Source organism: Phocoena sinus, chromosome 7 (genome assembly GCF_008692025.1).
Source record: "Phocoena sinus isolate mPhoSin1 chromosome 7, mPhoSin1.pri, whole genome shotgun sequence".
NCBI lineage: Eukaryota > Metazoa > Chordata > Mammalia > Artiodactyla > Phocoenidae > Phocoena > Phocoena sinus.
Window position 1 is genome coordinate 54,828,792 of NC_045769.1, and position 14,691 is coordinate 54,843,482.

At 35.2% G+C, this 14,691-nt stretch overlaps 1 protein-coding gene across 7 annotated transcripts in view; it reads left to right on the plus strand.

Moving 5' to 3' along the window:
• The window catches only part of SESTD1 (SEC14 and spectrin domain containing 1), a 142,537-nt gene that overhangs the window by 97,394 nt on the left and 30,452 nt on the right, over window positions 1-14,691 (plus strand). For all 7 annotated transcript variants that reach the window (XM_032637610.1, XM_032637614.1, XM_032637611.1 and 4 more), the window contains 3 exons: window positions 215-312; window positions 2,523-2,578; window positions 5,745-5,956. In XM_032637610.1, the coding sequence (XP_032493501.1) occupies window positions 215-312; window positions 2,523-2,578; window positions 5,745-5,956 (366 nt within the window). The remainder of the gene's footprint in view (window positions 1-214; window positions 313-2,522; window positions 2,579-5,744; window positions 5,957-14,691) is intronic.

Sequence of the window (14,691 nt, forward strand, 5' to 3'; positions counted from 1 at the left end):
TTAGGAAGCAGTTTTGTTTTCATTGTTTTAATTTTGTCTTCATTGTCTGCATTGTTTATGCTGTGTGGTCTGGTGATTAAAGTGTACTAAGTGAGGTCCAGAGAGGGAACCAGAATCCTGCTTGACTAATTCTGTTGCTCTTAGTTGAAAATCCTTATGTACATATGAACTTCTAAGATCATCCATAACATGTTAATAAAATCTCATACTTTAGGTTTTTGAGAAGTTTACAAAGGAATCTACATCATTATTAGATGAACTTGCTTTGATTAACAATGGAAGTGATAAAGGAAATCAGCAAGAGAAAGAAAGGTAAGTGTCTAGTGTCCTACAATTACACCTTTGCAAAGCTATAATTAGTGTGTTAAAAGATAACCTCTGTTGTTAATGCAAGCCAAGAGAACTAAGGTAAGCAAGCCTCCATTCAATCAAACTTGGCCTATAAAAGTTGTATTAAATTTATTTTTTAATACTTGAGAATTTGCTTTACATATAAAATTTATTGATTTGAATCCAGGTTTCTTTACAGAAGACTTTTAATTTTGTTGAATAATAATATATTTACCTTTTCCTGACACTGTGTAAAATAATTATTTTGCAAGAACATGTTTTCAGAAGGAAACAATTTTCTGCCTTTTTAGAGTTTTACTTTGCTTGTAAAGAATATGGAAAAGGTTGCAGCTTGAAATAAAATCATTATAACCTTATTTACATATGTTAGAACTTAAATGCCTATCTTGTGGAACTCCTACATCCTTGTAAAATATGTGATATTCATGAGTTTAACTTCGGGAATTTAGTATTTTATGACACTGGATCTAATTATAACTACCTAGATTTATCATTTTACAGATTTCCATTGAACTTGTCAACCTCAACAGTTTTCAGACCAATTTCCTTTCTCCAGGTAAAAAGTACTGTAGGAAGCAAATTAATCCTCAGTAACAAAGTAGTCAGTAGGCAGTAATTTTTCATTAGGAAATTTGAAAGGATCAGCATTCGTCCTTGTCTATCTCTTTTGAATCTGACCTTGAAAATACAATGGAACCTTGATAGAATGCATCTTGTTATTCCATGAATCCAAATATAGTCACAGACCAGTTAACTGAGATAATAATGTAGGAGGGATGTGAGAAGATCATAGTTTAACACCAAATCTTGATTTAAAATAAAGTAAAAATATGAAAACAAATGGTTTGAATATAAATCTAAAGTTACAACAAACATTTAGGAACATTACTATCTTATAGATAGATGCCATATAAAAATGTAAATAACAATTTTACATATATGTAAATGTGTGAGTGTGTGTATAGACATCACACACACATACTTAAATACTATGGAATTGAAAATATCACTCAAGTTACTTGACAAAAATTTGCCAAACCTCTTGCTTTCTGAGTAGTCCAGCAGGGTAAATCTGGTGTTTCTCAAAATCATGTTCTCCAGGAAAGACATCCTAAGAGGGTACTGGTAGAAAATGAGTTCATGGTCGTAGAGTTTAATGCTGTTTACTATGTTTCCTTCTCTGGGAATGACTGTAAACGTTTACAGATTACATGTTCTGAGAAAGTGTTGCAGTAAAGAAACCTGTTTAATTGCTTTCTTAAAATTTCCCGTACTTACATGACAGTGGAACCCTATCTTCTCTACTCAGTAGTATCTCATTCAGTGTTTTGGGAAACACTGGGAAATGATGGTTTGTGTGACTACATGAAGTGTCAAGTGAAATCTTGTGTTTGCCAATCCCTCCCTAAGGAACTCAAGTGTTATTACTTAGTCTCTTTTAAACCCCACACAATGAAGTCCCTCTTGCAAATTTTCATCACCTTCTTTATGTCAGTCCTCAGGAAACATCTGGGCTATACAAGAGGTGAAGACCTAGATCAGTTGACAAAAGTGAAATGTATAGAGCAAGACCTGTCAGTTACAGTAGCAAGGCCCTAGGCTTTGATTTGCCAGGTACTCTATCTTTCCTTCATCTTCTCCACTTTCCATATATGTTTAAGAAAATAAAGCCCATAGTCCAGCTGCAAATGAAACATAATTAGTACATAAAGAGTGTACATCTGCTAGGGTACACATACATACGAATATCAAGATTGCTATAGATAGGTAAACTTTGGATTGGAGGATGGCTGCACACGATTTTAATGTTAACGTTTCTGGATTATTATATAGTGACAAATTTCAGTTTGAAGCAGATATCCAGTGGAAAAATAATAAAATGGATTCCTTTGATATACTTGAAATAATACTGTAGTTAATAATGATAAATTATATTTTTCCAAGTAGTATATTTTGTTTTTTATCACATAGATATTTCTTTGGCTACTAGTGTTTAATTATCTGTAATGGGTTTCCTGATGCTTAAGAGCAATTAGCCTGGTAGGACAGTATGCTTCATATTTTCATATTTGTAGGCCCCTGTTTTGGTAAGTATATGTAAAGGATTTTTTTAAGTTATATAAATAGAAATACATATAGTTAAAAAAAAATACTCTTTTGGTGCTTGCCAGGTCTGTGGATTTAAACTTCCTTCCATCAGTTGATCCTGAAACTGTTCTTCAGACAGGTAAGATGAAAAAAACATATCAGTGATAATCATAATCCATTAAACCAACCATGCATTAATTGGCTCATGAAATAAACATTGATTTGAGTATGTATTATGTCGTAGAAACTGAAGGAGAAGTGTTTCAAACTGCTCTTTGGTTTAGCCTAAGAGTGTGTTAATAGACTCTACAATATTAAAAATTATTAATAATGATCAATTATCTTGAAATATTTGAATTTATTTCTTTATGACATGAAGATAAAAATTTCTATTTGATGGGTTTGCTATGAGGATTATTGAATATGCATTGTGTTTCTAGCATTGTACTTTTATGTATTTTCATATTTCATTCTTCTAAGTACTCCTTGAGATAATTAGTATTATTTTCTCTACTTGAGGAAGCCAAGGCTTAGAGATATTACAAAGCTTGTTCAAGATCAAATAACTATTAAGTTCTACCACCATAGCACTAAAAAAAGGTCTAAATCCAAAGCCACTAGTTGTACTGTTTTACAATCATCTGGGTAAAAACACTTAGCACCTTGCAATGGCCTTGCACGTAGTGTGTGTTCAGTGCTGCATGGTTTGTATATTCCAGCCCCAATAGCTTTAGTAGTAGTTTCACAGATTCTAGAGAACACATTGGAATTCTTTTAAATGAAAATACCTTAATTTTATTTCTAATATATTTTTCTAATAGGGCATAGTTCTAATCCTACTGCATAGCAGGTACTATTCTAAGCACTTTATGTATGCTAACTCATTTATGCTTCACTACAACCCACTGAAGTAGGTACTGTTGTCACCCCAATGTTAAGATGGGGAAACTGAGGCATTAAAAGGTTTAGTAACTTGGGCAGATTACACAACTAGTAATGCTAGATTTGGGACTTTAACCAAGGCAGTTTGGTTTCGAAGTATGGTCTTTGAAATCATTATGTGGTTCTGCTTCTCTAATGTAAATGTATCCACAAGGAGCACATTAAAGGTAACAGTCATCAAAGAAGAAAAAATATATATATTCTGATCTTAATGACTTTTATGGAAATATATATATAAAGAATATGAATGTGTGTGTGTATATATATAGAAAGACTTTCCATAAGTCTTCAAAACAGGTGTCCTTCCAATTATAAAGTATAATAAAGAGTAAAGAAATAAATTCTGAATATCTTCGTTGTATCGATTCAGTTTTCCCGAGTTTTCAGTACGATTTAGATCTTACTTCCTGAAAGAACAAAGAAATAATTGTAATCTGTGAATTACTGCATGTTTAGAAGGTACAAGAGACTGTCAGTAAAAATATTGCTTTAGATTCAAAACTTAGTTCCATGTTTATATTTGTTTTAAAAGCTGCTTAAGCCATTGAATTCAGAAACTTGTTACATTTGTATTTTAGAATTATCTGTGTATGTCACTGAGTCCTTTTTAATATGCTACTGACTCTTAAAGTAGAAAGAGTATAAAATGGGGACGTTTAAAACAATCTTGGATATTCTTCAGAAATTGGAAATACCTCCAAATCATAATAAAAACTGTTTCTATTATTTAAAGCCATTTACGTTTAGGACATTTTCTTGAATAGAGATGAAGAGAAGAGAATTTAAATGTCTGCATATTTTGGGTTCCTTAATGATAATTGGAATAGTATTATCCTAGAAAAACAATTTGCAATTTATTCACTTAAAAAAAATTTTTTTTTTTCTTTTTTGATGGAAAGGATAGTTTTCTTTGTTTTGGATGCCGGCAACTGAGGTGTAGGGCAGACTCCTGTCCAAAGGCCAACTCCCTCCTCCCCGACTGACGATCAGTGGGCAGGAGCTATTACAGACGGAGGGAGGGGGCTACATGCAGAAACAGCACAGTCAGCTCTGACAGTCATCTTGAAATTGGCCATCAGTGGTCTGACCAGCATCATCTTGTAAAATTGTTAATGTTATACTTAACAACTTTAGATGTTACACATTCTATAATTTTAACTTCTTGTGCATGAGTGATTTTCTCCATGAGTTTGCTGTAATCAAATAACATTGAGTGCAGTTCTTACATTAGTGTGGCCCCTCACGATTCACAGTTAATATGTTGTAGAAATTTATATAAATAAAGATTACTCAAATGTTATTTTGTACCAGTAGTAAAGACTTTCTCCCTTTAATCATACATTTGTTACACACCAACATTTCTTTTAGGTGCTGTGATTAAGGTTATGGATTAATAGTGAAATCCTACAACATAATGCTTAGTATTGATTAGTACTATCAGACAAAACATACTTAGTACCATCAGACAGAAATCCCAGATTATAATTGTACTCTACAGAGAAATGGTTGGCACAATGTCCTGAGGAGTGAATCCACCAATAACAAGAATGTGATAGATAGAAAGATAGTTAGGTCTAGAAAATATATATGCCATATATACTATATACTTACTATATAGTATGGCATATATAGTATATATGACACAGATCTTCCTCAACTTACAATGTGATTACATCCTGATAAACCCATCATAAGTTGAAAATATGTTGAAATGCATTTAATACACCTAAAGTACCGAACATCATAGCCTAGCCTAGCCTACCTTAAACGTGCTCAGAACACTTAGAGTAGACTACAGTTGGGCAAAATCATCTAAAACAAAGCCTATTTTATAATACAGTGTTTAATATCTCATGTAATTTATTGAATAATGTACTGAAAGTGAAAAACAGAACAGTTGTATGAGTACAGAATGGTTGTCAGTATATCAGTGTTTACCCTCATGATCATGTGGCTGACTAGGAGTTGCAGTTCACTGCTGCTGCCCAACATCGCAAGAGTATCGTACTGCATATTGCTAGCCCAGAAAAAGAAAAAATTCAAAATCTGAAGTACGGGTTCAACTGAATGCACCATCATAAAGTCGAAAAATTGTAAATCAAACCATCGTTAAATCGGGGACTGTCTGTATATGATAGAGCTATGATATACGACATAGTATATATCCATATGTATATGTATGCATGCAGTTTTCCTATTTACTTCTATATAAATTGAGAAATTGCATTTTAGTACTTAAGACCTGGTAGGTAAATATATAGGCAGATACGTTCTAAAAATAAGGGATTAGAATTGAGAAGATTGAGAAGTAAGATTTATATTTCTTTATGGATATTAATTATAAGTATCTTTCCTTCTTAAAGGACATGAATTGTTATCCGAATTACAGCAGCGTCGATTTAATGGCTCAGATGGAGGGGTCTCGTGGTCTCCTATGGATGATGAACTGCTAGCACAGCCACAGGTTATGAAATTATTAGATTCACTGCGAGAGCAATATACCCGCTACCAGGAAGTTTGTAGGCAACGTAGTAAGCGTACACAGTTAGAAGAGATTCAACAGAAGGTGATGCAGGTAGGTGTCTGATTCCAACATATTAAACTCTTTTTAAAATTAAATTTTTTTATGTGTGTGTGTAATTTCTACTCTGTACCTGATTTTATACTATGCCTTATTTACATTATATAGAGAACTTTAGAAATGTCAAACCAGACTCTCAAACTATTTTTACAATTAGTATTTGCGTTTAAATTATATTATTTCTACAGTGATGACATTGAGCATTCAGCTCACTCTATCAGAATTTCAAAAATAACTAGCTGTTGGAAACATCACCTGTGGTCTCTGTATTCTTGTTATAAATAACATTTTATTGTTGACCTTAGATTTATTTTAAATTTCTAATAACTTTGTTGTTGTTAATTTGGGCATTATGAAGAGATTTTCTGTCCTAGCAAAATGTTAATGTGTAATATAAGTGATTATAATATTGTTTCCTTATTTATGATACTGATAGAAAACTTCAAGTAGATTTAATTCTCATGAATTTTTAGTTCCTTTTAAAATTGATTTTTATAAGTAGGCTAAAAATGCTAAAAATCGATACTAAGGAAGACATTTCTGTATTTAGACTACATTCTGGATTTTGATCTATTGAATTATTAAGAAGTAAATCTTAAATATTTCACTTTAAAAATCCAGATTAGAAGTGTCCCAAAGTTTTTAATCTAGATTCATTTATTAGATAAGTATTTGTTAAGTACTTATTATATAGAAGGCATTGTGCTTTTTCTACAGGATATAAAGGTAAACTTGGGTTTTGCTACATTAAACTTAAGAGGGGAGAGAAAGTGTTAGGTGTAACAAGGGAATGACTGAAGTGCTGTGGGCATTCAACGGAGGGATTATTCCCCTGGTTGCAGGTGATCTCGGAAGACTTAGTGGAAAGAGGTAGTGCTTGAGCTTGTCCCCAAGAATGTGTAAGATTTCACCAGGCACCTCCTTTAGGTTTTAAAGGAGAACTGGCATTCTGTGGAGGAGAAAGAATAGCTTGAATAAACAATAACATGAAATCCCAAGTTCTACTGAAGAAAAAGGCAGCAGTAGGCACCAGGGAAAGTGTTTGGCCTTTGAGTCATGGAACATAGTGAGCATGCTCTGAATCCCAGTTCTTCCACTTATTTGCTGTGTGATCATGGTCACATTATTCACCCACCTGAGCCTCAGTTTGACTTCTTTCTTTCTTTATTCCCCTTCTTCTCTTTCTCTCTCTTCCTTCCTTCCTTTCATTACATAAAACAGGGGTAACAGGAGCTCTTTTGAAAGGTTTGTTGAAAGAACCCAGCACTCAGCTAATGGAAGCTATTATATTTGTTCCCATTGAACTAGATTGTAGCCTAGAATTCTAATTCAGCTGTTGGAAAACTTGTTCTGTAAAGGGACACATAATAAATGTTTAGGCTTCTTGGACCATACAGTTTTTCTTGAACCTGTGGCTATTTAACTGGCATTGTAATGCATAGTCATTATGTAAACAAATGTGTTTGGCTGTTTCAGTAAAACTTTATTTATAAAAACAAGTGGTAGGCTAGAATTGGCCTGCAAACTGTAGTTTGCTGACCCCTGACTAGAGCATCAGGGTGTCATGGGGAAAAAGGCTTGAAAGGAGGGAAGGAGTTGGATCATGGAAGATCTTGAATTCCAGGCAACAGGATTTAGGCTTTATCTCATGATAACTACATAGAAACTGAAGATTTCTGAGCATATGTTAATTATATATAATTTTTTCTACATAATATATTCATAAATTAAAGATAGCTTGTATTAAACTCAGGTAAACTTTAAATAGCTTGAGAGTATCTTTGAAAACCATAAAGATGGAATAGCATAGTGGTATACAAGTACCCCAGTAACCTGGGTCCACTCTCTTCTGCCACTTTCAAGTTTGTTCTTGGGAAGGAAGTGTACTCCTCAATGTCCTAGCTTCCTCCTCAGTAAAGTGAGGGAAACAATAACAATAATAATAATAATACCTACTTAATAGGGCTGTTACAAAGATTAAGAAGATAATTTAAATAAAATGTTTAGCTTGGCACATATGAGTTTTTATTAGTATCATTTATTATTTGCTCACTCGTTAAAGAAATGAGTATCTACAATAGTGTGACATTGTGCTCGGTGGAATGTAATGGTGAGTAAAAACAGACAGGGTGTCCCGCCTTTTGGTGCATGGCTACGTAACTACACAAATAGTTGTGAAATTGCAACCACTCAAGTCCCAAGGAGAGTGAAGGGAGGAACCGTGAGAAAGAAGATGATATCAGAGGTGAAGCATTTTTCTGGCTTGCAAGACTTAATGGATGATGGTGTTGTCTAATTAGGGAAATTGGGCAGGTTTGGGTTTACGTGCAGATGGAAGAGGTGTGGAAAATCAAGTTTGGTTTTAGACATGGTGAAGTTCAGGAGACTTTGAGACATCTAAGAGAAGATATATAAAGGTAGTCCCAAACAGGTCCAGAAATGAGAAGTCTGGGCTGGTGGCATACTTGTTTGTCATCTGCGTATGAATGGTAATTAAAGCATTGATGTGGATGAGAATTTCCCAAGGAAAGAGCTGAGAGTAGATGAGAAGAGGGCTTTGTAACTGAGCTTTGAGAAGCTCCAGCATTTAATGACAAGATGGAGGAGCATACTCCTGAAGAGAAGGCAGTGGAGGATTGGCCAGAGATGAAGAAGGAAAGTGTGAACAGCTCTGTGTCATGGAAGTCAAAAGAAGAAAGCATGTCAGGGGAGGAGTTGGGAACCCTGTCGAATGCTGCTGGAAGATTGAAAAAGAGGAAGACTTAACATGTTCACTAAGAATCCACAAGGTCAAGGTCGTTGGTGATCCCAGGGTATGGAGTAGCAGGGCCAGTAGCACATTGGACTGAATTCAGGAATGAAAGTGAGGTGTGGTGAAGGAGACGTGGAGTGTAGGGAACTCGCTGAGAATTTTGTCTCTGAAGGAAAGATGAGAAACAGAGCATTGTGTAGAAGTGAGGGTGTATTAATTTGCTAGGTCTGCTGTAACAAAGTACTACAGACTAGGGGACTTAACAATAGAAATGTATTTCCTCATTTTTCTGGAGGCTAAAAGCCCAAGATCAAGGAGTTAGCAGGGTTGATTCCACCTGAGGGCAGTGAGGGAAGGATCTGTTCCAGGCCTCTCTCCTTGGCTTACTGATGTGTTCTCCCTATGTCTTCATATCGTCTTCCCGCTATACCTGTCTGTGTCCAAATTTCCTCTTCTTTTAAGAACACCAGTCATATAAGATTAGGGCTCACTTTAATAACCTCATTTTAATTTAAGTGCCTCTTTAAAGACCCTGTCTTCAAATAAATATGGTTACATCCTAAAGCACTGGGAGTTAGGACTTCAGCATATGGGGAGCGTGGGGACCCAATTCAGCCCACAGCTGGGGTCAAGTGTAGTTTATTTTTGTTAGTTTGTGTTTGTAATATGGAAAACTAAGAGGCTTAAATTCTAGGGGGAAAGTATATGTTTGGAAGGAGGAGTTGAACATGGAGGAGAGAATAATTAATACTATCAAGTTCGTGACAAGGTGGAAGTGAATGGACTCCAAAGCAGAGCTGAAGGGATTAGCTTTAGAATGGAGGAGGGAGAACCCTTCCTTTGTAACAGGAGGGAGATGGTAGGATGATCCAGAGTTGCCTTCATATATATGTCAGGCATCGAGAAGATGAAGTAGTTATTGAGTGATTAGGTTTTTTTGATTGTTTTTTGTTTGTTTTTAAGTAAGACACAAAGGGAATCTCTTTGGTGGTGGAGGTTTGGAGGCAAGGCGGGGATGGGGAGGGCAGTGGTTAAAGAGGGTTAGAGGTTTAAATGGAGTGGAAATGATTCAAAATTTTCATTTTGGGGATTGGAAGAGTGAAATTACCATGGAAGTATAGATGTATTTTTTAGATAGTGCTGATCTTGAACTTACGGTGGAAACTTTCTGGCCTGTTATGTGACCCTGTCAATTCATGGCTGGCTGTTGATGTGCAGGCCCCAGAGAACGTGGGTGATGGGATTCCCCCAGCATTTGTGCTTTGCTATGTGACATCAGGGGCAAAGGAGTTAATGTATTGACATGCATTTTTGAAATGACGGACCAGCTCAACTGGGTAAAGAATAAAGAAACTAGAGAAAGGAGATGATGATGGTACTTGTAATGATGGTGGTGATGGTCATGAGATTATTGTTAAAAACAAATAAACCTCATTGCAATTCAATTTTCTTTATAAGCGGTACATGTGAATTGGTTAGAGCATTAATATTCATCAGGTGATGGTTTCTACACTTTTTTTCACAGGTCACATTTTAGGGAAAGATCTATTTCTCTTGCCAAAATGATTACTTAAGTTTAGCTATTTAGAAACATATATTGATCATGTCCACACACACAGAATATAAACTACCGTCTTCAGTCTTGCAAATTTGGGGGAAAATGAAATTTTTTGATGTTTATATAAAGATAATCATAAAGTTGACGACCTTTGCTTGTGTAAAATTAATGAAAGTTGAAATTTTCCACATCTCTTTTTTTACTGATTTATCACTGAAAACAGAACATAATGAAAAAGAAACCAATAGCTCTAATAGATAAACTATATGGTAATAACCATTGTAGTTGTCAGCCATTTATTCCCCACAGTTCAAATTGGTAGCATTAGACTTCATGTGGAATGCAGAAGTTCTCCATGTTGCTGCTGCTACATTTAAAAATCAGATTTCACATACTTCTGGATAGGAGATGATGCCACTTCACTGAAATAAGCTATTGTTATTCTCATTATTTATTGTGGCAGTAATTTCTCCCAGCATTGCAAATGTTATTTCTAGAATCATCCATGTGATTTTCTTCCTTTGTAGAAAGGAACCATAGATGCAAAATAGGATAACTCTGAGTTGCTAAAGTATACAGCTGGAGGCTGTGATCCCAGTTCACCATATTCTTTCTTCTGGTCAGATGCTTGACGTCTGCTTGATATGCCCTTCTACCTGGTTTGACCTAGCATGCTTCTAGATATTCTCTCATGCAGTCTTTAGAAATTAGTCTGGCCAGGAAAAAATGATGGATACTCACATGCATTTTTGGCCTCTGCAAATATTTGTCATGGTGGATTCTAAGAGCACATCTCCAAGGTTATACTTTGCATATAAATGTAACCGTTTGAGAGGTCACATTGATATGGATTGTGCATGAAACTGTTTTTGCAGTAAGTTAATATTCAGATTGACTGATGAGCAAGATGTCCTGATTGAAATTAAGTTTTATAACCCAATTTGGCAAACCACCATCACTAATGCATTTAAATAGATTTATTTACTGGGGCATCAACCTCAATTTGCATCATTTTTATTAGGAATAGTCATACATTTATGGTGTTTACGTTACTGATGTTGCATTCCAAGGGAAATTACTTTCAGCATACGTTAAAATTATATGTACACTTGACTGTGTAACTGTTTTTGTGTGTGTGTGTGCCAAGGAGATGTCTTTGCTTTATTTAAAATTTATTTTTAAATTTATAACTCTTTGAAAGTTCCCTGCTAATGAATTGTTTTTCCCCAGTTATCATGATTTATATTAACCTGCTTCTTTTGTTTCTATCGTTTTAAAAGTTTTCTAGAGTTTCAAAGTTTAAATTTTAAATAATGTTGCCTTACGTTTTTAAAAATAATATATAACACATTAATTAGTTAAAATTTCTGAGTTGTTTTCATTCCACCCTTATTTTTAGAATTTAGACATTTTTAGTGAAATAATGTATTATATTAATTGCTTAAATGCCATTGTATATCTGTTTCTATATTCATATTCTTAATACATAGTAATTAGTGAGAAGCAATTGAGTCCCCCAAAGGGAATGGAAACTTGTTTCAAAATGTTTACATGAGATTTCTTAAAACTTACTCTTTTTATTTCTAATTTTTAAAAGCATAGACTAAAACACTTAGTTCGGGAATTAAAAAGCCTATGGGTTTTACTGTAAAATGCAGATATGAGACATAGTTTATAAAGAGTGAATAAGTAGAAGGAGCTAGGCTTTCTTCTTCAGAAAAAGTGGGGAAAGCAAAGAGGCTAACAACTATTGGTATCATCTACTGTGCATAAGTGTCTTACGTATAATGACTGTATAATCCTGACAATAGCCCTATACAGTAGGTAGCATTAACACCATTTCAAAGGTGATGGACCAAAGTCTTTCAACTCCTAGGAGCAGAGCCAGAATTTCAGAGTCACGCCTAGTGCTTCCTAAAGACAGAACTGCTCATCTGTCTCTTTTGTGAAAGAGTGATACTTTCCACAGGCCAGCAGAGACAAACAGGATCCTAGTACCCTGCCCCTCCAACTATAGCTCATACCAAAGAGTAAAGCAGAAAAAGTGGAGATGTTGAGGAACAAAGCATTGTATTCTAAAGAGTACCTGGCAGTAGAGGTTTGCAGATGAATTTAGGACTCTGAAAACAGAATTTAGCAAAGAAAATCGTAGCAGTTAGGCTATTCCAGTGAGCCAAAAATAATACTTGGACTTTTTTGTTTTTGAGTTTTTGCTCTTTAGTATTAAAACCTTGTAAAGAGGGCTTCCCTGGTGGCGCAGTGGTTGAGAGTCCGCCTGCCGATGCAGGGGACACGGGTTCGTGCCCCGGTGTGGGAGGATCCCACATGCCGCGGAGCAGCTAGGCCCGTGGGCCATGGCCGCTGAGCCTGCGCGTCCGGAGCCTGTTGCTCCGCAACGGGAGAGGCCACAACAGTGAGAGGCCCGCGTACCGCAAAAAAAAAACAAAAACAAAACAAACAAAAAAAAAAACCTTGTAAAGAGAAGGTGGAAGCTAAGAATATATTAATATTTAAGATACTAGGACATAGATGGGCACACACATAAAGAGAGAAATCCCAAAAGATCATATACTGTTAGTAAGCAAACATTCGCAGTTTATTCGTTCTCACTAATATTTAGAAATACACCTGAAGAGATTTCAGTTTTAAACTTGGTGGAAGTATTTTATAAGTAATAGTCAGCCATGTAGGGGGCAAAACTAAAAGCAGAAAGCCTGGTTTGGAGGCTACCAGAAGGATCTAGGTAAGGCCTGAAGTAGGCTTAGAACAGGTTTATTTTGAAAGTCAAAACAGCAGGATTCCAGGGGTATCAGATATGCAGGATGTAAAAGGAAAAAAGAGTCAAGAATGACCCTAAGGGTTTTTGGTTTGAGAATATTGCTCTAAATTATAACTCTAAAATACATAATTTATAATAATGCTCTTTAAAGTATTCTCATTATGTAGGCAGTTTCAAAATTAAAAAGAAATAGCGAGAATAATCACAAGAATGTCATCTTTATTTGAATTTGTTTGACAACTAGAAATCAATAGTGTAAGTTCAAACAGATCAAAAGTATCCAACCCCTTGGAAATGAAAAATAACTCATTTTAAAAAATGGATCAACAGAAAAATAAACAGTTCAGTAGAAAACTTAAAACCAAAATAATCAAAATCTATAGCATGAGATGAGTCTTGAAAGATGAAAAAGAGGTCACGAAGAGAAGGGGCTGAAAAGATTTCAGGTAGGAGGATGACCCATGTCAAAGCAAGACTAGTGAGAGAACATGGCGCCCTTGGGGAGCACTAAAAGTTCAACGCGGGCTCGGTTAAAGAAGGAAATGGTGAAGGATAGGCAGGGCCCCATCATCCATGGCATAGTATGGCCATGCCAGATAGCCACATTTCATCCCGAATGTAATGCAGAACCAGTATAGGATTTCTCACTGGGAGAAATATTTAAACAAAGATGAGTATTGGGTCCTCATGAAAAGATTTTTATTTAGTATGTAGTTCTGTTTTTCCCCTCTGGTTATTAAGAAAACAAGAAATCTTGGTGTTTTTTACCAATCTATGTAAGAAGATATAAAATCCAAAAGTAGATGACGTCTATGTTGTTTTCCAGGAAACTTTCCCCTAATTTTACTCAAAGTTAGTATCATTCACATAGGAACTTACCAACATTCTTATGATCTAACCAACTTTTTCCTTAGTTACTGTTTCTAACCCACTTTTGTAATAAATATAGATGATTTCAAATTAAATGTAATCATTGCTGCATTATTTTGGTTGACTACCCATCTCATCTCTTACATTAAGCTTGAAGTAGACTAAGGGCAAGAACCCCATTTCCAGAGGTTTTTTTGGAAATGACAAAATATATTTGTCGTTAGAGATACTGTTTCTCCCAGAGCCCCCACATGGGTGTTTCTTAATAAATTGCACTGAGAATCTCAGAAAATAAAAATAAAATAAAGTAAAAGCAGTAGTCAGTTTATATACCTTGCAAAGGTTATTCTCAGTTAAAACTTTCATGACTTGGATGTTTCAAATAGAGACAAGTGTTTTAGAGAGTGATTTTATAATGTATACTATTAGCAATTAACATTGTATCATCATTGGACCCAAGATCTCTATTGAAAATGTTTTCTAGGAAAGCAATAGAGAATTAGAGAATTCTGTTGCGTAACTGCTATATATATATGTTCATCTTAAAATTACTTAGATGCTCAACAGTAGAGAATTGGAGTTGTGAAAGCAGGAATAATAGTTACTTGAGGTAGGACGTTGCTTACTTAGCTCTTAGGTGGGTTGGTTGGTTGTTTGGACAGATGAGAGGGAGCGAAGGAAAGAGGCAGGCAAGGAGGCTGGCCTTCTTAAAAAAGGGGTTTCGAGCCATTAAAATGATAATAACTGTAGCCACAAGGAAGTGAAAAACA